General features: G+C 44.5%; 1 protein-coding gene across 1 annotated transcript; it reads left to right on the top strand.

Annotated features, from left to right (window-relative positions):
• Positions 1-1,565: 1,565 nt before the first annotated feature.
• Positions 1,566-26,924, top strand: LOC140468110 (tumor necrosis factor ligand superfamily member 14-like). Its single transcript, XM_072564288.1, has 4 exons — positions 1,566-1,787; positions 16,004-16,034; positions 21,117-21,161; positions 26,454-26,924. Exons 1-4 carry the CDS (start codon positions 1,566-1,568, stop codon positions 26,867-26,869), a joined length of 714 nt encoding a protein of 237 aa, XP_072420389.1. The 3' UTR covers positions 26,870-26,924.
• The last annotated feature ends 308 nt before the right edge of the window (positions 26,925-27,232 follow it).

A 27,232-nucleotide genomic window follows, 5' to 3' on the forward strand; every position in this document is an offset into this window, starting at 1 on the left:
CAGTCCATGTGTAATTTTATAAATTCCTAGTTTGGAAATAGAACCAGTCTGACTCAAGATTGAGAGACAGACAGACTCCAACCTCACACCTTTAATGCATTGTCTGAGCTGAGATGTCACCTTTTTTAATAAAACCTTAAGTTACCTCAGGAATGTGACTTGAAAGAAGTTCTGGGATTTACATATTAATGAATCGAAACCTGCAATCCATTCTAAAAGATGAAAGACTTAACAGCAATCCAGGTTTGTTCAATATATCAGATGAAGAGGAATTTCTTCAGCCAGAAGGTGGTGAATCAGCAGAGCTTATTGCTGCAGAAGCCTGTGAAGCCAAGTCATTGAGTGTATTAAAAGACAGAGATAGATAGGTTCTTGATTAGTCAGGAGATCAAAGTTTATGAGGAGAAGGCAGGAGAATGGAGTTGAGAAACATATCAGCTATGATCAAAAGGCGGAGCAGATTTGATGGGCTGAATGGCCTGATTCTGCTCCAACACCTTACATCACTGCACCGAGTGAGACCTGAACACCATGTGCTTGGTCGGAAAAAAGGCTGAATATTTCTCATCTTTCCTGTTTCAGATGTCTCCTTGGCATCTCTTGGCAGGATAAGATCACAAACTCAGAGGGTCCTGAACAGGGCTAATTCTATCAATAGAATTTCTTTGCTAAGTAGTCAGTCTGTATTGGCTGAATCGTGTTCAGCAGATTAAAGACTGTCATTTACCTAAACAGCTTCTGTATTTTGAACTGGCCAATAAGGTCATGATCTCCTAGGTGTACATTCCTCAAAGACAAGGAGACCTGTGTGATGTGATGCCATAGACAACTGAGAGAAAGTCCTAGCAGCTGTGACCTCGGGAGGCTCTCTGTTTGGAAGGGCATTGGAACAACCGAGCCAAGACAAAAAGCTCAGCCAGAGAAAAGAGTTCAGCAAAAACAGAGAACAGAGAAATGTGCAGCTTCTCAAATCATTGTAGTCCTCTTGAGCCACACCAGGAAACGCCTAACACAGAGTTGAGGAGGGTAGCGCAAACTTTCAACTTATGAGACAGAAGGTTTCCATTGTAAAGAGTGTTTTCTTTAAATACATGGAATACACATGAATACACAGAATAAAATATCCCTAGCAACCTGCGACTGGAAAGAAATCACTGAATGGAAAATGATAACAAATCTGATAAAGGATATCAGAAATATTGAAAAAGCTATTGGTTCTTTGTGTGAGACAACAACCTGCAAACATCCTGCAACTGTAGGAGCTGCTTCTATAAGCATCCATTCTTGCTGTTGTGTCATTTTCACAAGCAGCAGGAAGCCCAGTGGTGAAGACTATTGGGAGCTAAATATGTGGTTTCAAATTGACAGAAGTCTGTGGGTGGCTGTTTAGTAATGATATAAAGCACTGAGCCACAAGGTTTGCCCACTTTTGAGTGAATGATGTTGCCTGGGGACTGGTGGTGCTCTTAATTGATGAATGTGCTCGGCATCACTTTGCTTTTAAATCCAAATTTACCAGAAAGTTCTTTCCTTGACTGATTTTTTTTGTACTCGACGCCCCAAAAATGGGGGACAGCTATGCTTATCCTTCAGTTTTTGTAGTGGACGGACAGACAGACACTGTCCCTTTTGCAACCTCAACTAAACGGAAAAATTTGACTTTCACACACAAGTTTCTTCTGATGCTTGTTCTTCTGGCTCTGATTGGAGATGGACTTGGAGCATTTTATCTTTGGAGACTGCGATCTGATGTTCAGAAATTCAGCTCTATGTTCTTAGCTACCAAGGTAAATAATGTGCAACTTCGGCTCTTATGCAAAATTCTCTTATTGACGATACATGTATAAACTGAAACTCGCAAACAAAAAGATAACTTGAAATGTCAGTAATTAGTTTTTCACTGTATGTGTTTGAGCCCATTGGCTAGTAACTTCCTTTTATTAAACAAAGTTTCATAAATTTCTAACTAATGGCAGTAAAAGGACCTTGTTAATAAAATGCTTCATACCTTCAATTTTGCACAGAATCTTCCTGAATTGGGAATGGTTGGGATACATTCAGACAGAATACATTACTCTGATTGCTGAATAGGCCTGATATATGTCAATTAAACAAATCTAACCCATAGATCAATAAAGTCAGAGAATCTCTCAGAGTTTTGTGTTAATAATTTAATCTCAGCCGTCACAAACAAACTCTCCAGGTGACAGATTTGAAGTAAGTGAGCTGAATTAATAGTCACATTGCAGAAGCTGTGATATTAATGGGATAAGTGCGGGTCTCTAAAGTTGAGGATTGCTAGACTAAACAAAGCTAATAAGGACCTGGGTTTAACTCTTGCAGAGGTGCATACTGCGAATGTGTTGTGTTGCCACAAAGTGTACACACAGGGAATCATGGCTGTGAGTGTCAATGTAATGAGTTTCTGCACAAAAGGCCCATCATGAGGAGATGATACAGATTGTGCCTGTCACCTGGGAACAGTGCGTGTTATGTTTGAGCATTCAGATGGAAAATATAATTCAGTATGGGAATAGAAAGAAATCAAGGGAATAAATATATGTTGTTCTACAAATATTTTACCCGGTTAAATAACTTCAAGAACAACATTGGAAATGACCTGACACTGGCTTCAGCTACATCAGCAAGTGAAGAAAGAGTTGGAACAAGTACCTGCAATAACTTTATTTATACAAAATAAAAACCGAAAGAACCGTGGATGCTGTAAATCAGAACCAAAGACAGAAGTTGCTGGAAAAGCTCAGCAGATCTGGCAGCATCCGATAATATGTTCTGAGGAAGGGCCACTGGACCTGAAACATTAACTCAGATTTCTCTGCACAGATGCTGCCAGACCCGCTGAGCTTTTCCAGCAACTTCTGTTTTTGTTTCTTATTGATATAAAAGATGTTCTGGCATGTGATTTTGTGAAAATTGAGGGATAATGGTGATCAAATTGAACCAAATTAAGTTGCAGAAAGACAGAGTTAGAATGTACAGTCAACTGTATAAAATGGAATATCTGATTATATTGAAGTGTGATACAATGATCAGGAGACAGGTTGAGGGGTTATACACTGCATTAAGAAGGCTACTTTATCTCCCAGTGAGAGGTTATAGTGTGGATTTAATCAGACAGGCTGGACAGATCTGGGATTATAACACAGAAGATGAAAAGTATTTTCAGATGATGCAGATTGTGAGTGGTAAATTAAATAAGGAAAAACAGACTTAAAAGCTATTTTCAAAATAATAGCGTAGCAATAAAACTGCAAATGTTTATTATTTATTGAATCAAATAAGATAATTTTACTGTAAATATGCAAGCTAATTAATGTGAGTAACTTCCATTACTTACTTGCTTGTTTTTTGAAGACGTGGTAGTGTAGGCCTAAAACTGATTTGCTGTTCTATCACTTATCAGTATTGGAGAGATTTTAGAGAGGTACAGGATTATTCTTATAGTAATGAATAATTATCACAAAAGTCATGAAATTTATTTTCCTGAAGCTGTTAACAAAATCTTACTGAGATAGAAATAGTGAAGATAATCTTAAAGATACATAGAAATAAAACTTGCCAACAGAGTGGCATCAGAAACTTTACGGAAATAACTCAGAATAAGAAGGGTAAGGTTGGTCCAAAAAGTAACATAATCAGGAATTTAAGTTTTAAAGGACAATTAAAATATTGAGCCATTTTTGGAAAAGAGGTTTCAAGGTTGAACTTTCCAAGACACAAAAGGAATTGGCGAACTGATCTTGGGTATTTCTCCTTCCCCATTCCTCAGTGAAGAACTGAATATCCAATAGATTTGAAATGAATGGGTGAGAAGGAAATCAATCAGAGAAAACATTTTTTTATTGACATTAAGGAACAAATATGAGAAATGCATTGAGCAAGCATTGTAAACAGTAGAAAGGAAGAAGAAAAGCTTTGCAATGTAAATGTTAGTGCATCAAACTAAGCAACTGATTTGCATGCCTCAAGGTTGCACATGCAGCAAATAAAAACTGCTTTCTGTGCAGCCAGCTGATAGCAGGTGGAACTTGATTTAAAATCTGATGCAAAAGTGGCATTTCCAATTGTGCTGCATACCTTGCACATGGCACCTAAAATATCCAGGGAGGCAGGGCTGAGAGTCCGTAGAATTGGAACTGAGAGTCTGGAGAATAGGAACTCAATAAGGCACTGAGGGTTCAAGGAGTAGGATGCAAGAGTCCAGGCAATAGGAACCCAGACTCTGGAAAAGTAGGGGTGAGAGTCCAGGAAAGAGGAACGCAGAGTCCAGGGAATTGGGGATGAGAATCCGGGGAGGAGGGGAGGGTGGAAGAGTGTCCAGGGAAGTGGGGATGAGAGACCAGGGAGGTTGGGGATGAGAAACTGGGGAGGTTGGGGTGAGAGATCGGGGAGGTGGGGGTGAGAGATTGGGGAGGTGGGGCTGTGAGACCGGGAAGGTTGGGGTGAGAAAGCAGGGAAGTGGGGGTGAGAGAGCGGGAAGTGGGGGTGAGAGTCCGGGGATGTGGAGATGAGAGACCAGGGGAGGTTGGGGGTGAGAGTCCGGGGAAGTGGGGGTGAGAGTCCAGGGATGTGGGGATGAGAGTCCGGGGAAGTAGGGATGAGAGTCCGGGGAAGTGGGGATGAGAGTCCGGGGAAGGGGAGGGTGAGAATCCAGGGAAGTGGGGGTGAGAGTCCAGGGAAGTGGGGGTGAGAGAGCAGGGAAGTGGGGATGAGAGTCCGGGGAAGTGGGGATGAGAGTCCGGGGAAGGGGAGGGTGAGAATCCAGGGAAGTGGGGGTGAGAGTCCGGGGAAGTGGGGATGAGAGAGCAGGGAAGTGGGGGTGAGAGTCCGAGGAAATGGGAATGAGAGTCTGGGGAGGTGGGGGTGAGACACTGGGGAGGTGGGGATGAGAGTCCGGGGAAGTGGGGATGAGAGTCCGGGGAAGGGGAGGGTGAGAATCCAGGGAAGTGGGGGTGAGAGTCCAGGGAAGTGGGGGTGAGAGTCCAGGGAAGTGGGGGTGAGAGTCCAGGGAAGTGGGGCTGAGAGTCCAGGGAGTTGGGGATGACAGTCCGGGGAAGTGGGGTGAGAGATCGGGGAGGTGGGGGTGAGACCTGGGAAGTGGGGGTGAGAGACCGGGGAGGTGGGGGTGAGACCGGGGAGGTGGGGGTGAGAGATCGGGGAGGTGAGGGTGAGAGACTGGGGAGGTGGGGGTGAGAGACCGGGGAGGTTGGGGGTGAGAGATCGGGGAGGTGGGGGTGAGAGACTGGGGAGGTTGGGGGTGAGAGATCGGGGAGGTGAGGGTGACAGTCCGGGGAAGTGGGGTGAGAGACCGGGGAAGTGGGGTGAGAGTCCGGGGAAGTGGGGTGAGAGACTGGGGAAGTGGGGTGAGAGTCCGGGGAAGTGGGGTGAGAGACCGGGGAAGTGGGGTGAGAGACTGGGGAAGTGGGGTGAGAGACTGGGGAAGTGGGGTGAGAGACCGGGGAAGTGGGGTGAGAGACCGGGGAAGTGGGGTGAGAGACCGGGGAAGTGGGGTGAGAGACCGGGGAAGTGGGGTGAGAGACCGGGGAAGTGGGGTGAGAGTCCGGGGAAGTGGGGTGAGAGTCCGGGGAAGTGGGGTGAGAGACCGGGGAAGTGGGGGTGAGAGACTGGGGAGTTTGGGGTGAGAGACTGGGGAAGTGGGGTGAGAGACCGGGGAAGTGGGGTGAGAGACTGGGGAAGTGGGGTGAGAGTCCGGGGAAGTGGGGTGAGAGACTGGGGAAGTGGGGTGAGAGACCGGGGAAGTGGGGGTGAGAGACTGGGGAAGTGGGGTGAGAGACCGGGGAAGTGGGGGTGAGAGACTGGGGAGTTTGGGGGTGAGAGACTGGGGAAGTGGGGTGAGAGACCGGGGAAGTGGGGTGAGAGACTGGGGAAGTGGGGTGAGAGACCGGGGAAGTGGGGTGAGAGACTGGGGAAGTGGGGTGAGAGACCGGGGAAGTGGGGTGAGAGACCGGGGAAGTGGGGTGAGAGTCCGGGGAAGTGGGGTGAGAGACTGGGGAAGTGGGGTGAGAGACCGGGGAAGTGGGGTGAGAGACTGGGGAAGTGGGGTGAGAGACCGGGGAAGTGGGGTGAGAGACTGGGGAAGTGGGGTGAGAGACTGGGGAAGTGGGGCTGAGAGACTGGGGAAGTGGGGTGAGAGACCGGGGAAGTGGGGTGAGAGACTGGGGAAGTGGGGTGAGAGACCGGGGAAGTGGGGTGAGAGACCGGGGAAGTGGGGTGAGAGACCGGGGAAGTGGGGTGAGAGACTGGGGAAGTGGGGTGAGAGACCGGGGAAGTGGGGTGAGAGACCGGGGAAGTGGGGCTGAGAGACCGGGGACGTGGGGGTGAGAGACCGGGGACGTGGGGGTGAGAGACCAGGGAGGTGGGGGTGAGAGACTGGGGAGTTTGGGGGTGAGAGACTGGGGAATTGGGGGTGAGAGTCCAGGGAAGTGGGGGTGAGAGACTGGGGAGTTTGGGGGTGAGAGTCCGGGGAAGTGGGGGTGAGAGTCCAGGGAAGTGGGGGTGAGAGTCTGGGGAAATGGGGGTGAGAGTCCAGGGAAGTGGGGGTGAGAGACTGGGGAGTTTGGGGGTGAGAGTCCGGGGAAGTGGGGGTGAGAGTCCGTGGAAGTGGGGGGTGAGAGTCCAGGGAAGTGGGGGTGAGAGACTGGGGAGTTTGGGGGTTAGAGTCCGGGGAAGTGGGAGTGAGAGTCCGGGGAAGTGAAGGTGAGAGACTGGGTAGAAGAACTCAGAGTCTGGGAAAGCCAGGGATGAGAGTCCAGGGAATTCGAACCAAGAATCCGGGAAACAGGAACTGGAGTCTGAGGAATGGGAATCCAAAGTCTTGGGATGTGGGGAGTAGGGTTTTGGGAAGTGAGATTGAGAGTTATTTATGGGGGTTTATTTTGGGTGCATTAGCTGCAGATAATTATCCAGACTTTTATTTAGGTTGAGTTTTTTTGTTGGTTTGTTTATCTGGTGATGTAATTTAGGGTCTTTTATTTGTCCATGTTCAGCACTGAGTACAATCCCTAATTTGGCCTCTTTTTGGCCAGTGGTGTTTGCCATATCAGAATGGGGGCTGCTGAGAGCAGAGTCTGCACAGAGTGGAGATGAGATTTCAGGATCAAAGTGAGTCTGCCTGGAGTGGTGTCTGGTTAGAATGGCATTCTTGGAAAAGGTCTCCCGATCGGAGCGGGGCTCCTAGAAACAGTATCCAGATCAGAGCGGGGCTCCGAGAAACAGTATCCAGATCAGAGTGGGGCTCCCAGAAACAGTATCCAGATCAGAGCGGGGCTCCCAGAAACAGGTTCCAGATCAGAGTGGGGCTCCCAGAAACAGGTTCCAGATCAGAGTGGGGCTCCCAGAAACAGTATCCGGATCAGAGTGGGGCTCCCAGAAACAGTATCCAGATCAGAGCGGGGCTCCCAGAAACAGTATCCGGATCAGAGTGGGGCTCCCAGAAACAGTATCTAGAACAGAGTGGGGCTCCCAGAAACAGTATCTGGATCAGAGTGGGGCTCCCAGAAACAGTATCCAGATCAGAGTGGGGCTCCCAGAAACAGTATCCAGATCAGAGTGGGGCTCTCAGAAACAGTATCCAGATCAGAGTGGGGCTCCCAGAAACAGTATCTGGATCAGAGTGGGGCTCCCAGAAACAGTATCCAGATCAGAGTGGGGCTCCCAGAAACAGTATCCAGATCAGAGTGGGGCTCTCAGAAACAGTATCCAGATCAGAGTGGGGCTCCCAGAAACAGTATCCAGATCAGAGTGGGGCTTCTAGAAACAGTATCCAGATCAGAGCGGGGCTCCCAGAAACAGTATCCGGATCAGAGCGGGGCTCTCAGAAACAGTATCCGGATCAGAGCGGGGCTCCCAGAAACAGTATCTGGATCAGAGCGGGGCTCCCAGAAACAGTATCTGATCAGAGTGGGGCTCCCAGAAACAGTATCCAGATCAGAGCGGGGCTCCCAGAAACAGTATCCGGATCAGAGCGGGGCTCCCAGAAACAGTATTTGGATCAGAGTGCGGCTCCTAGAAACAGTATCCAGATCAGAGCGGGGCTCCTAGAAACAGTATCCAGATCAGAGTGGGGCTCTCAGAAACAGTATCCGGATCAGAGTGGGGATCCTAGAAACAGTATCTGATCAGAGTGGGGCTCCTAGAAACAGTATCCAGATCAGAGCGGGGCTCCCAGAAACAGTATCCAGATCAGAGTGGGCCTCCCAGAAACAGTATCTGGATCAGAGTGGGGCTCCTAGAAACAGTATCCAGATCAGAGCGGGGCTCCTAGAAACAGTATCCAGATCAGAGCGGGGCTCCTAGAAACAGTATCCGGATCAGAGTGGGGATCCTAGAAACAGTATCTGATCAGAGTGGGGCTCCCAGAAACAGTATCCGGATCAGAGTGGGGATCCTAGAAACAGTATCTGGTCAGAGTGGGGCTCCCAGAAACAGTATCCAGATCAGAGTGAGGCTCCTAGAAACAGTATCCAGATCAGAGCGGGGCTCCTAGAAACAGTATCCGGATCAGAGTGGGGATCCTAGAAACAGTATCTGATCAGAGTGGGGCTCCCAGAAACAGTATCCAGATCAGAGTGAGGCTCCCAGAAACAGTATCCGGATCAGAGTGGGGCTCCTAGAAACAGTATCCAGATCAGAGTGAGGCTCCCAGAAACAGTATCCGGATCAGAGTGGGGCTCCTAGAAACAGTATCCGGATCAGAGTGAGGCTCTCAGAAACAGTATCTGGATCAGAGTGGGGATCCTAGAAACAGTATCCGGATCAGAGTGGGGCTCCCAGAAACAGTATCCGGATCAGAGTGGGGCTCCTAGAAACAGTATCCGGATCAGAGTGGGGCTCCCAGAAACAGTATCCGGATCAGAGTGGGGCTCCCAGAAACAGTATCCGGATCAGAGTGAGGCTGACTTGTGCAATCTCCAGGACACAGCAGAGCCTGACTTCAGGAAGACAGAATCAAAGCCTAAAGGCGAGTCATATTACATGAAGGTAAGTTGGACACAGATTCTTTGTCTTAATGCCATCAGAAAACAAGCAAAACTGTAGACTGCAGGGATGGGAATGTTTAGGGACAAAATCGTACACATGTGTTAAGCTCCCACCTGTGTAGCTGAGTCTGGTCTTCAATTGTCTCAGCTATCCTGCCTTTGGATAAAACCTTGCACCACTGAGACTGTGTGGTAGTCAGTGTGCAAATGATCCCATGCACAAGCATTTTACACGCCCTCAAAATTAATTTCAGAAACTAGAACTGTTTCTGAACAGGACTGTTGTAGGCAACCCGAGCAGTGACTGACCTGAATGTCGCATAGCTGTAGTAGCCTGGCAATATGGCTGATGCTTTAACACTAACATTGTTGGCCTGAGTGAGACACAGGGAGCAGGAGAAAGTCAGCTCAAAGATCAAGGTGGTATACCACCTTCTCCTTGACAAGTAAATCAGAAGAAAAATGCTGACTCCATTGAATTGGCTTTGCCATTAAAAACTAATTGAGCATCTTAGTGAACACCCTTGTGTAACAAGTGAATGTCTCAAAACCCTTTGGCATACTCTGTTCCAGAAACAGTACACCTCAGGCATCAGTGCATTTCCCAACCCTAGAAGCAATGGATAAGGTCAAAGAGGAAAGCTAGAGTGTTGTGGGGACACAAACCTCTAAAAAGGAAGGCAAGCAAGCAATAAGGACAACAAACACTGACATTCTCATTCCTGTGAAATACCTAGAATGTGGTCTGGTTATAAACTACACCATATTTCATCGTACAGACAAAGACAAGAGCTCTTGGCAATATGTGGACATGGCACCCATTTAACCACAGGGTGAAAGTAAGGACTGCAGATGCTGGAGATCAGAGTCAAGATTAGAGTGGTGTTAGAATTCCTGATGAAGGGCTCCTGCCCGAAACGTCGATTTTCCTACTCCTCGGATGCTGCTTGACCTGCTGTGCTTTTCCAGCACTACTCTAATCTTGACCTGTTTGACCACATCCCTGTCCAAGCAAAGGCTCACACGGGCATTTTTGAACAGACTGTATCATGACAGCAGCTGATGACTGCTGGGCAATCCCTCCTTCTATCTCCATCAATCTCGCCAAAACAAAAAGCAATGCAGCAGAAGCAACACTGGATTCACAGACTCATCATAGAAAGTCCCACTCAATCAGTCTAACAATGCTTAATGAACAGAAACCACAAACCATCTATAGTTCCTGGACCCTGAAATCTATCACGAACAGCACATGCGAGAATATTCTTGATTTCTAGACCAGGAAACATCAAGATTGCTGTGACAACAATGATCAGGAATTTCAGGTGCGACAAAACCAAGCATAAGGTATTTCTGAACTTAAAGCAGCACTGAAATTCAGTGGAAGAAAAAACTGGTCAACAAATATATGAAGCCAAGGGTCAACAAGAAATCTGTCACCAAATGAACAGATGGTGGGTGAAAGCTGGCGGGTGAAAAGAGCACAGGAAATCCTACAGCTTGCCAATTGTGAGTGGATTCTTCATCTACCATCTAAAACCTAAGCATCTACGACCTTATTCAAGGGTTATGGAGATAAGGCAGGAACAGGATACTGATTAAGGATGATCAGCCATGATCATATCGAATGGTGGTGCAGGCTCGAAGGGCAGAATGGCCTACTCCTGCACCAATTGTCTATTGTCTATTGTCTATTGTCCACTGACAGCTAAGAATGGAGTGGCCCTCATTAAGGACAGAGAGATAGTCAGCCCTTGTTGAAAAGAGGATTTCAAGGATCACCTAAACTGAGACTCAGTTCTCGACACGAATGCCCTTGAACCCATCAGATGGCATCACTATCTCAGCAAAACCCTAACCTGACACAAAGTTGTAAAGGTCATCCAAGGAACAGACCATTTTGGGTTTGGTGGCATATAATGGGGCAGATTTGATAGGGAGCTTAAGGTGAAGGAACCCCTGGGGGCAGTGACCATTGTATGATAGAATTCACCATGCAATTGAGATGGAGAAGCTGGAATCTGATGTAATGGTATTGCAGTTGAGTAAAGATAACTACAAAGATATAAGGGAGAAGCTGGCCCAGACCTGATTGGAAGGAGACCCTCACAGGGAAAATGGTGGAGCAGTAAGGGTAGGAGTTTCTAGGGGTAACTTACGAAGCATAGCAGAAATGCATCCCAAGGAAGAAACATACTAAGGAGAGGAAGAGGCAACTACGACTACCATGGGAAGTCAGGGACAGCATAAAATCAAAAGAAAAAGCATACAATGTGGTGAAGATTAGTGGGAATACAGAGGATTGAGAAATCTTTTAAAAACCAGCAGAGGCGAACTAAAAATGCAGTAAGAGGGGAGAAGATGAAGTATGAGAGTAAGCTAGCTAGTAATCTAAAAGAAGATTGCAAGAGTTTTTAAAAAAATATATGAAAAAGTAAGAGAGAGGCAAGGACATTGGACCATTGGAAAATGAGACTGGAGAAATAGTAATGGGGAACAAAGATATGGCGAAGGAATTGAATCGTTTGTTTCAGTCTTTACGGTGAAAGACACCAGTTGCTTACCCGAACTTCAAGATAGTCGAGAGGCAGAGGTCTGCGTAGTGACCATCACCAAGGAAAAGGTACTGGGGAAACTGAAAGGTCTGTAGATGGATAAATGACCAGGACCAAATAGACTACAGCTCAGGGTTCTAAAGGAGATAGTTTAGGAGATTGTGGAAGCACTGGTGGCGATCTTTCAGGAATCACTGGAGTCAGGGAGGGTCCCAGATGACTGGAAGATGGCAGGGGTATTTTAAAAAGTAGGGAGACAGAAGATAGGAAGTTATAGGCTGGTTAGCCTAACCTTGAACATTGGTACGACTTTGGTGTCCATTATTAAGGATGAGATTGCAAGTACTTTCAAATGCATGGTAAAATTGGGCTGAACCAGCAACAGCTTCATAAAGGGGAGGTGTTGCCTGAGCTATTAGGAGTTAAACTTTGAGGAGTTAAAAAGTAAATTAGACAAAGGAGAGTCCAGTGGCTGTAAGATTGATAGGTTCTTGTTGTCTAGAGGAATTAAGGGCTACGGGGAGAACGCTGGCAAGTGGAGCTGAAATGCGCATCAGCCATGATTGAATGGCGGAGTGGACTCGATGGGCCGAATGGCCTTACTTCCACTCCTATGTCTTATGGTCTTAACTTCCAGGAAGTCTTTGACAACGTGCTGCACAGGAGACTACTAAATAAGAGTCTATGGTGTTAGGGGCAAGGTACAGGCATGGATAGAGGGTAAGGTGATTGACAGAAGGCAGAGAGTGGGGATAAGGAGGTCTTTTTCAGGATGGCATCATGGTGACTCATGGAGTTCCACAGGGGCCAGTGTTGCAACCACCACTATCCGTGTTGATCCATTAATGATCTGGCTGAAAGAACCGAACACATTGTTGCTAAGTTTGCAGATGACATAAAGATAGGTGGAGGGATAGGTAGTGTTGAAGATGTGGGTAAGCTGCAGAAGGGCTTGGACGGGCTGGGAAAGTGGCAAAGATGTGGCAGATGGAATACAATGTGGAAATGTGTGAGGTTATATACATTGATAGAAAGGAAGAGGTTAGACTATTTCCTATCTGGGGAAAGGCTTTGTAAATATAAAGCACAAAAGGACTCAGGAATCTTAGTTCAGGATTCTCTTCAGGTTTACATGCAGGTTCAGATGGCACTTAGGAAGGCAAATGCAACATTTGCATTCATTTCAAGTGGGCTTGAATACAAGAGCAGGGATCTACTTGCTGAGGGTGTCTAAGGCACTGGTCAGACCATATTTGGAGCCTGTATCTAAGGAAGGATGTGCTTATTGGAGGGGGCTGATGAGGTTCACAAGAATGATTAGATTAGATTATATTAGATTACTTACAGTGTGGAAACAGGCCCTTCGGCCCAACAAGTCCACACCGCCCCACCGAAGCGCAACCCACCCACACCCCTACATTTACTCCTTACCTAACACTATGGGCAATTTAGCATGGCCAATTTACCTGACCTGCACATTTTTGGACTGTGGGAGGAAACCGGAGCACCCGGAGGAAACCCACATAGACATGGGGAGAATGTACAAACTCCACACAGTCAGTCGCCTGAGGCAGGAATGATCCCAGAAATGAAGAGCTTGTCAGATGAGGACCCTGATCTGAACTCAATATCATTTCGAAGGGTGATGGGGGAGTATCAATAGAACTTACAAAATATCGTGAGACCTGGGAGAAGATGTTTCCACAGATAGGAGAAACTAAGACCCAAAGGCACAGCCTCAGAGTGAAGGGAACTGAGATGAGCAGAAATTTACTTAACCAGAGGGTGGTTAATCTGTGAAAGCCAAGTCATCAAGCCTTTCAAATAGAGATAGATTGTTTTTTGATTAGTAAGGAATCAAAGGTTGCAAGTAGAAGGCAGGAAAATCTGGTTGAGATACATTTCAGCTACGGTCAAATAACAGAGAGACATGATGAGCCAAATGGCTTAATTCTGCTCCTACATCTTATGGTCTTATGGTGTGGAAGTTGAGAACTAATAAGGTCCCAGTGCGGGCAAAACCCAGCAGAAAAATTAATATGGTGGAGGTGAGATGTTGGCATGACAATATGACCTCATCTCCCTCTTCTGGATGGAATCGAGCATGCCAGAGGATCTCCAAGATGTCATAATTAAAATCATATCCAAGAAAGGTGAGAGCATCACCATCAGGCCCACAGAGCATCACCAACAGGCCCACACAGCATCACCGACAGGCCCACACAGCATCACCAACAGGCCCACACAGCATCGCCGACAGGCCCACACAGCATCACCGACAGGCCCACACAGCATCACCAACAGGCCCATAGAGCATCTCCGACAGGCCCACACAGCATCTCCGACAGGCCCACACAGCATCTCCGACAGGCCCATAGAGCATCTCCGATAGGCCCACACAGCATCTCCGACAGGCCCACACAGCATCACCGACAGGCCCACACAGCATCACCGACAGGCCCATAGAGCATCTCCGACAGGCCCACACAGCATCACCGACAGGCCCACACAGCATCACCGACAGGCCCACACAGCATCACCGACAGGCCCATAGAGCATCTCCGACAGGCCCACACAGCATCTCCGACAGACCCACACAACATCGCCGACAGGCCCACACAGCATCTCCGACAGGCCCACACAGCATCGCCAACAGGCCCATAGAGCATCTCCGACAGGCCCACACAGCATCTCCAACAGGCCCACACAGCATCGCCAACAGGCCCACAGAGCATCTCCGACAGGCCCATAGAGTATCTCCGACAGGCCCACACAGCATCACCAACAGGCCCACACAGCATCACCGACAGGCCCACACAGCATCTCCGACAGGCCCACACAGCATCGCCAACAGGCCCATAGAGCATCTCCGACAGGCCCACACAGCATCACCGACAGGCCCACACAGCATCACCAACAGGCCCACACAGCATCTCCGACAGGCCCACACAGCATCTCCGACAGGCCCACACAGCATCACCAACAGGCCCACACAACATCTCCGACAGGCCCATAGAGCATCTCCGACAGGCCCACACAGCATCACCAATAGGCCCACACAGCATCTCCGACAGGCCCACACAGCATCACCGACAGGCCCATAGAGCATCTCCGACAGGCCCACACAGCATCTCCGACAGGCCCACACAGCATCGCCGACAGGCCCACACAGCATCTCCGACAGGCCCACACAGCATCGCCGACAGGCCCATAGAGCATCTCCGACAGGCCCACACAGCATCGCCGACAGGCCCACACAGCATCACCGACAGGCCCACACAGCATCACCGACAGGCCCATAGAGCATCTCCGACAGGCCCACACAGCATCACCGACAGGCCCATAGAGCATCTCCGACAGGCCCACACAGCATCACCGACAGGCCCATAGAGCATCTCCGACAGGCCCACACAGCATCACCGACAGGCCCACACAGCATCACCGACAGGCCCATAGAGCATCTCCGACAGGCCCACACAGCATCACCGACAGGCCCATAGAGCATCTCCGACAGGCCCACACAGCATCTCCGACAGGCCCATAGAGCATCACCGACAGGCCCACACAGCATCACCCACAGGCCCACACAGCATCTCCGATAGACCCACACAGCATCACCGACAGACCCACACTGCATCTCCGACAGGCCCACACAGCATCACCAACAAGCCATGTCATGCTGCAACTATACAAAACACTGGTGAGGCCACACTTGGAATATTATGTACAGTTCTGGTCCCCATTACAGGAGGATGTGGAAGAATTGGTAAAGATGCAGAGGAAACTTAGCAGGATGTTGCCTGGTCTGGAGGGAAGGTTTTATGAGGAAAGGCTGAGAGACTTGGGTCTGTTCTCATTGGATCAAAGAAGGCTAAGAGGGGATTTGATAGAGACATACAAGATGATCAGAGAATTAGATAGGGAAGACAGTGAAAGTCTTTTTCCTAGGATGATGACATCAGCGTGTACCGGGGGCATAACTACAAACTGAGGGGTGATAGATTTAAGACAGATGTCTGAGGTAGATTCTTTACTCAGAGAGTGGTAAGGGCGGGAATGCCCTACCTGTCAATGTAGTTAACTCAGCCACATTAGGGAGATTTAAACATTCCTTGGATAAGTACATGGTTGATGATGGAATAGTGTAGGGGGATGGGCTTAGATTTGTTCACAGGTTGGCACAACATCAAGGGCCAAAGGGCCTGTTCTGCGCTGTATTGTTCTATGTTCTATGTTTAACATTTCAGGTAGTAAGTCTTATGGCAAATGAAATTACTGACAGGAAGAATTGAACAAAGCAGTGAATGTGATTCGGGGTTCAATGAAATTGTAATGCTCAGCCTTGACAATCCAGTCAGGGTTTCTTTAAGAATAATTTTCATGATCATGATATTAACGTACATTCTGTTTCCCCCCATTTTGTTTCAGAACACTTCTCTTATGGTTGGAAGTATCCAAGGTGAGTGATGTTATTGTTAATTTAATGCAAGCATTTACAAGAGCAGTAATATGTAAATCATACATTCATTTTATAGAATTTTATTCAGGAATGCAGTAATCTTCAGTCAGAAATGCTGAGTGGATGATACGTCTCAGCCTCCTCCAGTGGTCCCCAGCATCACTGATCCCAATCTTAGCCAATTCAATTCACTCTATGTCATATCAAGAAACAGTTGGAGGCACTGGATACTGCAAAGTCTATGAGCCATGACAACATTCAGGGTGAGAGTGACAGACTTTGACATTAAAGCTGCATTCGACTGAGTATGGCATCAAGGAGCCCATGCAAAACTGCAATCAATGGGTATCAGAGGCAAACTCTCACCTAGTTGGAGTCATATGTAGCACCTGGGAAGATTGTTGTAGTTATTGGAGGTCTGCCATCTCAGCTCCAAGACATCTCTGCAGGAGTTCCTCTGGGTAATGTACTCAGCCCAAACAAATCTTCAGCCATCAATGACATTCCCACCATCATAAGGTCAGAAGTGGGGATGTTCACCAATGAATACACAATGTTCAGCACCACTCCTGACTCTTCACATACTGAAGCAGTACATGTTCAAATGCAATAAGATCTGAATGATTTCCAAGCTTAGTTAGTAATTGACAAATGGTAAGTAACTTTGACATCTCAGAATTGCCAGGCTATGACTGTCTCCAATAAGAGACAATCTAAACACTGCCTCTTGACATTCAATGGTATTAGCATCACTGAATCCTCCACTATATAGATGCTTGGATTACCATTGATCTAGACTCATCACAGTGGCAAACAAAGTGGCTGCAAGAGTAGGTCAGAGACTAGGGAGACTGCAATGAATAATTCAGCTCCTACTCTCCAAAGTCTGTCCATCATCTACAAAGCACAAGTCAGGAGTGTGATGGAATACTTCCACTTGCCTGGATGGGTACACTCAAAAAGCTCAACACCATTCAGGACTAAGCAGCCTGCTTGATTGGCACCAAATCCATAAGCATCTACTCCCTCCACCACCAACGCTCAGCAACACCATCTACAAGGTGCACTGCAGAAATTCACCATAGATCCTTAGACAGCACCTTTCAATCCCACAATTACTTCCATCTCAAAGGACAAGGGCAGAAAATACATGTGAACAGCACCCACATGCAAGATCTCCTCCAAACTACTCACAATTCTGACTTGGAAATATATCAGCATTCCTTCACTGTCGTTGGGTCAAAATTCTGGAATTCCCTCCCTAAGAACATTGTGGGGCAGCCTACAGCACATGGACTGCAACAGTTCAAGAAGGCAACTCACCACCACCTTCTCAGGGGCAACTAGGCTTGTACAATAAATCCTCGGCCCAGCAGTGATACCCAGGTCCCATGAGTGAATAAATAAAATATCTGGGAAGATATGTAAATCATTGATTTAGTTCAGTGATTTCTTACCTTGAAATTTGTATTGAAAGTTGGTCCAGTTTAACTGGATGAATTTGAGGTCTGACATGAATTGAATCAATGTGAATTGGCTAAGGGTCCACAACACAGCACTGCCGTCAGATTGTTTCAAGATATCAGTCTCTTGCAGAAAGACCACAAAAGTGGTCGCTGTTGAATCTAGAAAGATGAAGTATGTTAATGCTTGAGACAGTTACAAAGCAAACACCTCATTAGACCAAGGATGCTGAAAAACTGTCAAATGCTGCATTAGATGTGAGATTCTTGATGAGTATATATAGAGACAGCTTTACTTTCATTTAATGCATGCTGTAACTGATCCGGGGGTGTTGATGGTTTTCAGAAATTGATGGTGAAATGTGGAAGGTTAATATGCACATTGAAAGTGTTGATAATTACATTGGTGATACTGACAGATTTGTGCAGGCACTAAGAAGTGTAGGATAAATTGGTTATGTTTGGGAAGGCTTGATATTGACTTTAAACAAAGTCAACATTAACAATAGTAGAATTTGGTGATGACCGTAGAAGCTCATGGTGATGTTTGGAGGTCGACACCAGGAGAGGTTGGAGCTGATTCTAGGATTTGTCAGTGATTAGTTTTAAATATGACATTCTTTTGTTAATCAAAGGTATTAAGTGATATGGGTCAAAGGTAGGTATGGAGTTAGGGAGCAAGTATTGAAGGAGAGGATACCTACTATGTGCTTTGTATTCTCAGCTACCCTGCAACTTACCTGAACTGGAATTATTGTCCTCTCTCAGGAATCTGCCAAGAAATCAATAATCACCACTGCCACAGCTACCTGTTATCCAGAGCAATGGCTCACAAAAGAAATATTTCACAACATCAAACCAGACTCTGTACATGGAATTTTCCACCATGGTGGCTAGTCCTCCAATATCTATCCATCCCAAGTAACCTAGCTAACTGGGCAGAATCTAATAATTTCATAATACAAAAACAAAACTCAATTCTTCATCCTTCTGAGCTTGTTCCTTTCTAATGAACATAGTCTCAGTCTGGTGCCTCCTGATTATACACATGCTGTAATAACAGGTACCAGATTGATCACTGTCCTGTATATCTTCTATTTATGTTTTATATCCCCACCATAAACCAGTGACCAAAATTCGATAGTGATCTATGTGTAAGCACATCACAGCCTTGTGTTTGTGTTTAGCGTTGTTTTTCCTTAACTCTTCAGGCAATTCGACCTAAAATGATAGTTGCTTTCCCATTAGAGCTATCTTTCACTGTTTTTGAACCTTTAATGCATGATCAGTGGAAAGCCCCAAGTCCCTTCCTGCACTGTACTGAAAAATGGGGTTCCTGATTTCAACTGCATGACTGTGCACTTATCAATATCAAAAGACCTTTTTTATTAACCATATTCAAGTGCACCATAACCAAATTGCTTTGCAAACATTTTGTCTAGATTTCCAACTTGTTTGCACATTTTTATATTATCCACAGATTTATGAATAGCTGCATCAATATCCTCATGTAACGTATGTCATTGTAATAAACAGCAATAGGCCAAACATGCAGCCTTGAGGAATTCTATTTGTAACCTAGTCTTTTACACCTAATCCCACTCATGATAAGCAATGAGGTAATTGGACTGTTCCTATCTCCTCTCATTGGATTAAATAGCTATTTACAATTGATGATAATACTCTCAGAGATGTGTAACTTGCTGAAGCTTGGTTCTACTGGGGCATACGTCTTGTAAGCAGTTTCAATAAAGACAGAGTGAGGGCAGGCTTTGTGGAACTGTAATAAACATGCAATATGGTGTCAGAAATAGAACTGAGATTGAGTGTCAAAGAACTGTGTGAAAACACAGCTACTGACAAAGAGATACAGGAATTTTCAGAGCTGTAAAAGCTGCTACAAGTCACTGAAAAACATTGAAAAGGAAACAAAGAAAAAAGCTGCAGTTAAAACATTGTATTAGTCACAATGGCTCCAACCCTTCCTCTCACAGCACCAGTATAAAATATATGAAATAGAACTGTCATTTTTTTCATACTGGCAAAATATTAGGAACATCTACTTAACAAGCCAGCACATCTGCATGTAGCTGTGCTGTTATCACTATTGCGAGAGACTGTTTCAAAGCATATTCCACTTTAACTCTCTCTGAAGAACAGGAAAAGTAAGACTGCAGAGATTTTGAAAGCCTTGAATGCACATTGAGCCTCACAGTGACTCAAAATCCTGTGAATTTGCACAACTACAATACAATCTAACTGTATTAGGCAATAGAGATGCTTAACGGGAGCATGTCTACTGAGAAAGGAGAAACCTCCTTAGAAAAACGATCAACATGTGCAGGAGTGCTGAGATTATAAATCAGCAGCTAGAGCATATTCCAGGGAGAACATATTAACCTTGCATCATGCCAACAGATACTCCAGGCTGAGAGGGCAAAACAATCACAAAGGGCAGCAGGCAAATAAAGAATCATTGTCTCAAAATCAACTATTTCACTCTCTATCTTATTGAAGAATTCTATTATATTATGGTCTGTCTTCTCCAGGAGCCTCAAACATCTAGATTGCTAATTATTCCTTTCTCATTACACAATACCTCGATTAAAATGGCCTATCCTCTCGTTGGTTCTGCAGCATATTAATCCAGAAAACCATCTCATACACACTCCAAGAATCCTTCCTTCCTCTCTGACATTGTTACTGATTCGGTTTGTTGACTTTATATGCAGAATAAAGTATCCTATAATTACGGCTGTACCTTTATTATTTGTGGCTCTGTATTCCTGTTTAATGTCTTCCCCAATATTGGCCATTGTTGCTCATGACAATGTTGGGAATGCCATAATGGCTATAGTGTGCTTTTGATGGTCTCCATGGTAGTTGAAATCAGCTGGTCCACTTCTCAAACAGTAAGAATAATAGTCTATGGTGACAAGATAATCAGTTCTAGTAAGAGTGTAGAGGTCTACTCACAGCTTCATTCATGGTCTGTCTGGAATGTCATGGATCAGATGTTGAATTCCAGCTTGCTTAGACTGGTATTCAAAATCAGCATTGCTTTGGCTGATCTGGTTTCTGATTGCATTGCTCAATTGTGAGCATAGAAGCACATCTTTTGCCTTCCCAACTTGTTCAATTCCTTGATGGGAACCTGCATGCATCTGCTCACCTTGCACTTCTAGATCCATTGATTCCTCAAAGAGTTTGGTATAATCCACATAAAAATCTACTCTTGGCTTTTCTCCACTGCCTTAACATCCTTTTTCATAACATAGTGAGCAGAATTGTACATCCTTACCAAGGTTTCATGCACGATGAACATAAATTCTATCTATCTAGAAATAAACCTGAATATTTCCACAATTTATTATTAGGTTGTGTGTTTCTGGATGTTTTCTCCCTTAGATAGGATACTGTTGTTGTTCCTGACATCAACATCAAACTGACTGCTCTTCAGTCCCTGAATGTGTTCTAGCTTCCTTTTTAAACAAAGATACATGATTTCCTTTTTATCTTTTCTTTGAAACTACACCTTTTTAAAATAAGTGATTAAATATATGTAACGGTGAACATGTTCAAATGTCATTTTATGAAGACTTTCTGTTTTGTTATTTAGATATGATCTTCCAAGATTCAGAAAAGCCCGCAGCACATGTTACTGGTAAGTCTATATGTAAGTGGCATAATTAAAAATGAATAATTCAGATTGTCAAGCAGATATCTTAATTGTATATTCATGCAATAACCACAAAATTCTAACTATGATTTTATAATGGTATCTTATGAGGGGTCCAGCACCTGTTTACTGGCCTTGTTACAAAGTGGTAAACACTATCATAAGATTCAGTGTGTCTCAAGTCACTTTTATAGGAAGAATGTATTAATAAGCGGTATGGTAGTTTAATGATATGATGTTGGATTAACAAGCTAGATTTCACCATGGCAAATTTAGAAATTGAATTCACTAAATCTAGTAATTTGTAGAAAGCCACAGGATTTAAAGGTCATATTTGCATTTCAATAAAGACAGTCTGATACCCAGGTTTGTTATTCCAGTCCCAAATTACATGATTTCCTCTTAAGGGCATGAAAAATGTCCTGTATAGTTTTTTATAACTGCTATAAAATTCAGTAAGAAGATGTCCAAGTTTGGAAATTTGAACCATTGGTAATTATATTCAGGGATGGAACTTATCCAAAGGATTTATGTGTCAACTAAGAATCCTCCTTCTTTGGTCCTGTCCGAAGGCCAGTATACATTACCAGAGGTGGGAGAAACTTTAGAAGGAGTGATTCTGAGAGCCCTCAATATTAACCCTGGACTTCAAGAAGTCTAAATGGCTTCAAGATTAAAAAAAAATGAAAGCTTTTGCAAAACACCACCTCCTGCTCATCCTGTCTCCACTACAAATGCAAATCAGTATTTCTCCATGTTGGTCATTACTTGTAGGAATTTCAGAGGGAACCAAGCACGCAGAATATACTTTGGATGGGGAATTTCAATGCCCTTCATGAAGTGGGTCAATAGTAGTATCATTGACCGAACTGATGATGTTCTGAATGACAGACTGGATCTGGTGGTGAGGAAATTAACATGAAAAAGGAGCCAACTTGATCTTTTTCACAGCTTAACTTATTATAGATATATATGTGGGTATTTCTATGATATTTCTATCAGAATTGATCATCACATATGAAAATACATTCCATAGTTTACTATAGCACTATAATGACACTAAGTTAGACTGATGAAGGCAGAGATTCCCAAACCTTTTTGTACTGTGACCCCATGTTAAGCCTTGGGAATTGTTACAGTCCTTCAGTGAGACTTGATAGAGGTAGCTGCGAAAGATTGTGGTAACTGGGGTGGGGTTGGAGGGTTGCTTTGTGAGCTAGTGGTTGTTAGAGTGGGAACATAGTTATTATAACTTAGTCAGAGCTCCGCAGCATCCATGGCTGCCACAGAGATTGTAACTATACTTGAGATCCTGATCCCCAATTAGACATGTGGACTAAGGTCAGATTTAGCAGCTGAAAACTAAGCATCCATGAGGTGTGGTGGAATAGTATGCCAGCACTATTTGTGATTTGATTGCTTTTGCACATTCTTTACATCTTGAACAGAATGAAGCCAGGACACCAAACCTTGTTCAAAGCAGGACCAGATCTGTGCAGTAATAAGCTACAAATCTAATGAAGCAACCCACAGAGCTATTTTAAAAAAAACAATAAAAATATTCAGATCAGAGGGAGATACAGAGTTGGCATTTCAGTTTGATGATTTTTCACTGGACTGCGCAGGCTATCTACAGATTAGACTATCAGAAATAAGAAGAGAAGTAGCCTGCTTGACCCTTCAAACCTACTCCATCATTCAGCTGGATCATGGCCAATCTGACACTTCTAATGCCTATTTCCTGCCCTGTCCCTATAACTGTTGATCCTTCTACTGATCAAGATTCTATCTCAGCCTTAAATATGCATAAGGACTCTTCTCTCTCTGGCAAGGAGTTCTAAAGACTCACAACCCTATGAAAGAAGAAGTTCCTCCTCATCTCAGTCTTAAATTGGCACACCTTTATTCTGAGACTATTCCTTCTGGTCCTTGACTCTCCCATGAGGAGTAACGTCTTGCATAATTTATACCATCAAGCCTCTTAGGCATTCTATACATCTCAATTACTTCACCTCTCATTCTTCTAAAGTCCAATGAGTAGAATTCCAACTTGCATAATCCTTGTTCATAAGTCAATCTCTCCATATTGGGATCATCCTTGTGCACCTTCTCTGAGCTGCCTCCAATGAAGTGATGACTTTCCTTAAAGAAGGGGATCGAAACTGCTGATAGTACTCCAGATGTAGTTCCACCAGCAACTTGCACCAAAGATTTCCTTGGTGAACCAGATTTAAAAAAAACACTAAAGCAGCAGGCTGTTCTAAAGTAGTCTCCCAGCTTCACTTAAGGACAAAGCACATTAGCTGTAACAATTATAAATGAGAATAGTGGAGAACAAGGAATCTAATAGGAAGAAGCTTCATGAGTCCTCAAATATGGTGCAGTCTACAACATTAAAGTTTATGTGTTAAGTGGAATCTTTCGCTAGAAGTGCATCCTGATTGGATGACTCTTTTTAGCTACTCCTGTCATCCCCACCACTGTAGATATCAGTTTCCAGCCAATTTGGTTTAATCAGCATGAATAATTGAATTAAATCACTGGAATCGGCAAAGACTATGATTCTGAACAGCATCTTGAGTGTATTGCGCAAGACCTGTGTACCAGACCAAGTTATTTCCCTCACCAAGCTGTTCCAGTATAGCTATGATACCATTGAAAAGCAAGACTATCGAGGTATCTTCATGCTTCAAAAAGCAGAGAACTTTCTTTCTATTAATGACTGCCCTATCAATCATCTTCAGTAATCAATAAAGTCAGAGAGTCATAGATTCATAGAATCATAGAGATGTACAGCATGGAAATAGACCCTTTGGTCCAACTCATCCATGCTGACCAGATATCCTAACCTAATATAGTCCCATTTGCCAGCACTTAGCCCATATCCCTCTAAACCCTTCCTATTCATATATCCATCCAGATGTCTTTTAAATGTTGTAATTGTACCAGCCTTCACCACTTCCTCTGGCAGCACATTCCATACATGCACCACCCTCTGCTTGAAAAAGTTGCCACTTAGGTCCCTTTTAAATCTTTCCCCTCTCGCCCTAAACCTATACCTTCTAGTTCTGGACTCTCCCACCTTAGGGAAAAGACCTTGTCTAGTATACCTGAAACATTGACTTCTCCATCTCCAGTTGTTGCCTGGCTTGCTGTATCCTTCCAGCCTCCTGCCAGTCATTACTCCATGCCTCAAAGTTTTGGGCCTTTCTCTTTAGGTGCTGATAATGGTCTCCTCCCATTTTCAATTTTAATGAATAATATGACAAGGCAAAAGAAGGCATGATGAATGGTTTCCCATGACCTTCCTCATGTGTGCTTAAAGGAAACAGAAGCCCAATTTCTGAAGAATCCTATACTATGGTTGTTGATGATCAATCATTACATCCTCACAATATCACTGCAGGAGTTTCTCAAAGCAGAATAGCTAGTTCAACCATCATCAATAGCCATAAACAGTGAATTATATACTGATAGTTTAACACTGGTATCAGAATATTTTGTTATCAATGTTATCATGAAGATGTGTCAACCTGGGTGTGTCAATCTCTCACTCAATGTCTGGAGAGTTTTAAACACACTGAAATTATAAATTGGCTTAAGTTTCTTTTTTTTGAACTGACAGCACTGTCTCCTTTGAGTACAAAGGTTGTGGATTCAAGTGCCACTCCAGGAGTTAAATGCAGCATCCAAGACTGACACTCCAGATTAGCACCATGGGGGTAGCATCTTTCAGACGAGATGTGAAACCAAGGCCCTTTATTCTCTATCAAGGGGATGCAAAGGATTTTAGTCAGTGCTCCAAAGACAAGCAAGGGATTTAGCTCCAATGTCTTTGCCAATATTTGTCCCTCATTCGACATCACAAAAACAGACGATATGGTTGTTATTATATTACTGTTTGGAGGAGCTTGTTAAACAGCAATTGGCTGCTGTTTTTTTCTCCTCTGTGACTACTTCACAAATACTTTGGGATTTCTAGTGCTGTGAACCCTGGTACATAAATACATCATATTTTTCTGCTGGCTTGGATTGCCGTTTGAACATTAGACTATGCTCATCTTCATTCATGTACAGTCAGTCTATATATATATTTCAATTTCATTTGAATATGAACTAAACCAAAAGATTAGATTCACTGATCAATATTAGCTTTATGGATAATTACTGACAATAGCCTAATGTGACACAATGTAAAATCTAGTACAATTTAATCCAAGAAACACTTAAAATATTCCACCTAATCAAAGGATGACAGAATTGTGACAGAAGAGGAATATTTGGCCCATCACACCTGCAATTATTTTCTACTTAACGCCTTTTCCCCATTATCCCTGCACTCCATTTCTATCCAAGTAACCATCCAGTGCCTCTTGAATGCTTCAGTTGAACCTGCCTCCACCATATTTCCAGGCAGTGCGTTCCTTATCCTCAATTTTTTTTTCTCACAACACTCTTGCTTCGTTTACACATCACTTTAAGTCTGTGCCCTGTTGTTCTTTTTTGTTTTATGAGTGGGAACAACTACTCCATATGTACTCATCCAGCTGCTTATGATTTTGAAAACCTTTATCAAATCTTTCAGCCTCCGAGGAGGACAGTCCCAAATGAAAAAAAATCCAGAGGCCAGAATCCCATTATCAAGTCACCTTTTATTTACAGATGTATAGTTCTTGACACTGATCCAGCTCCCTCAGAGCCATGTCTCAGAGTGAACAGATCCCCTGACACTCCTGTTTATATCTGTCATCTAGGGCTCAATCAGGAAACTCATGTTCTATTAGGTCCACCTGGCTGACCTTGTTACAATCACTACATCCCTCTCCCTCTGAGTCAGGAGATGGAGGCTGTTCTTTTTCTTATGGCCTCTCCTGAGGCATTTTCACAACACATCCAGGTTCCTCCAACTCAGCCTTGGATACGGGCAGCATGTATCAGTCCGTAGCCTTTCTCTTGCACACAGAGCATCTTGGAGGAAATTCATCCTCTTCTTCAGGTGTCCATCTCAGACTCTGGTTTCTTTGAGGATGGATTGATGTAGGAAACCCCCATGTTCCAACAGCCTTTCCAGCTGTTCTGAGAGTCCGGATATGTTTTGCTCCTACTCCATTTGTGGGTTTACAGCTTTCATGTGGCTCATGTGCTTGCATAGGACCATGTTATACATCTCTATGACTCTGATAGCAAATAAAACACACTTAATCACAGATAATTTGTAATGGTGGAATAGGTGTTGTCTGGTTACAACAGTATTTATAAATGTTTGTATTCTTACAGGATGTAACCTCAGTGCCTCAGGGTATGGCCGACTGCAATGGGAACACAACAAAGGGATTGCCTTCTTACGTGGAATTGACTATAAGGAAGGAGCATTGGTGATTAAAAAATCTGGACATTACTTCATTTACTCAAAGATCCTATTGGGTGAAATAGGATGTGATGTTGAAAGAAATGGGTTTCTGAAGCAGATAGTTTTCAAAGAAGGAGACGCCTATCCACAACCTATTGAATTAATGGCTGTTCGGAAATTCTTCTGCACAGGGCAGAATTCAGACCGGTGGCTGGACAATAGCTACCTGGGGGCAATATTTGATTTTAATGAAGGAGATCATGTGTTCATTAAAATAACAGATAAAAGACTTCTGAAAATCTCCAACCATGCAGAAACATTCTTTGGCGCTTTTATGATTTAAACTATTTGTCAGACTCTCTATTGATTTGTCTCATTCAGTAAGTGAATGTGCTGAAGTGAAGGTTAAGTGTACTTCATAATAATCAATGAAGTGTGTAATTTTTTTTCTTTTACAATGGAAGCATTTCCTCTGAGATATGGCCAGAATCATGTTGTAACACAATTGTTTTGGCAGTGGAAGTGGAGTTGAGTCTAGGTTGAGATGCTAGGCAGAAACAGCAATGCAGCAGCCAAATAACTGCATCTTCATGACTGAGGGGCCTGGGCAGTCGCATGGTGAGAACACAGGAAGTTGGCAATCTGCTAGGGCAGTTGGACAGGCATCCGTTCCCTGCAATCTGTCTGTTCTATCATCCACATCCCA

Source organism: Chiloscyllium punctatum, chromosome 46 (assembly GCF_047496795.1).
Source record: "Chiloscyllium punctatum isolate Juve2018m chromosome 46, sChiPun1.3, whole genome shotgun sequence".
In the NCBI taxonomy this organism is placed as follows: Eukaryota; Metazoa; Chordata; class Chondrichthyes; order Orectolobiformes; family Hemiscylliidae; genus Chiloscyllium; species Chiloscyllium punctatum.

Excerpts from the sequence above, each read along its gene's own strand:
- LOC140468110 (XM_072564288.1), top strand. The coding sequence starts at position 1,566 with ATGGGGGACAGCTATGCTTATCCTTCAGTTTTTGTAGTGGACGGACAG. Across the intron at positions 1,788-16,003 it reads CTATGTTCTTAGCTACCAAG|AACACTTCTCTTATGGTTGG; the intron begins GTAAATAATGTG and ends ATTTTGTTTCAG. Across the intron at positions 16,035-21,116 it reads TATGGTTGGAAGTATCCAAG|ATATGATCTTCCAAGATTCA; the intron begins GTGAGTGATGTT and ends TTTGTTATTTAG.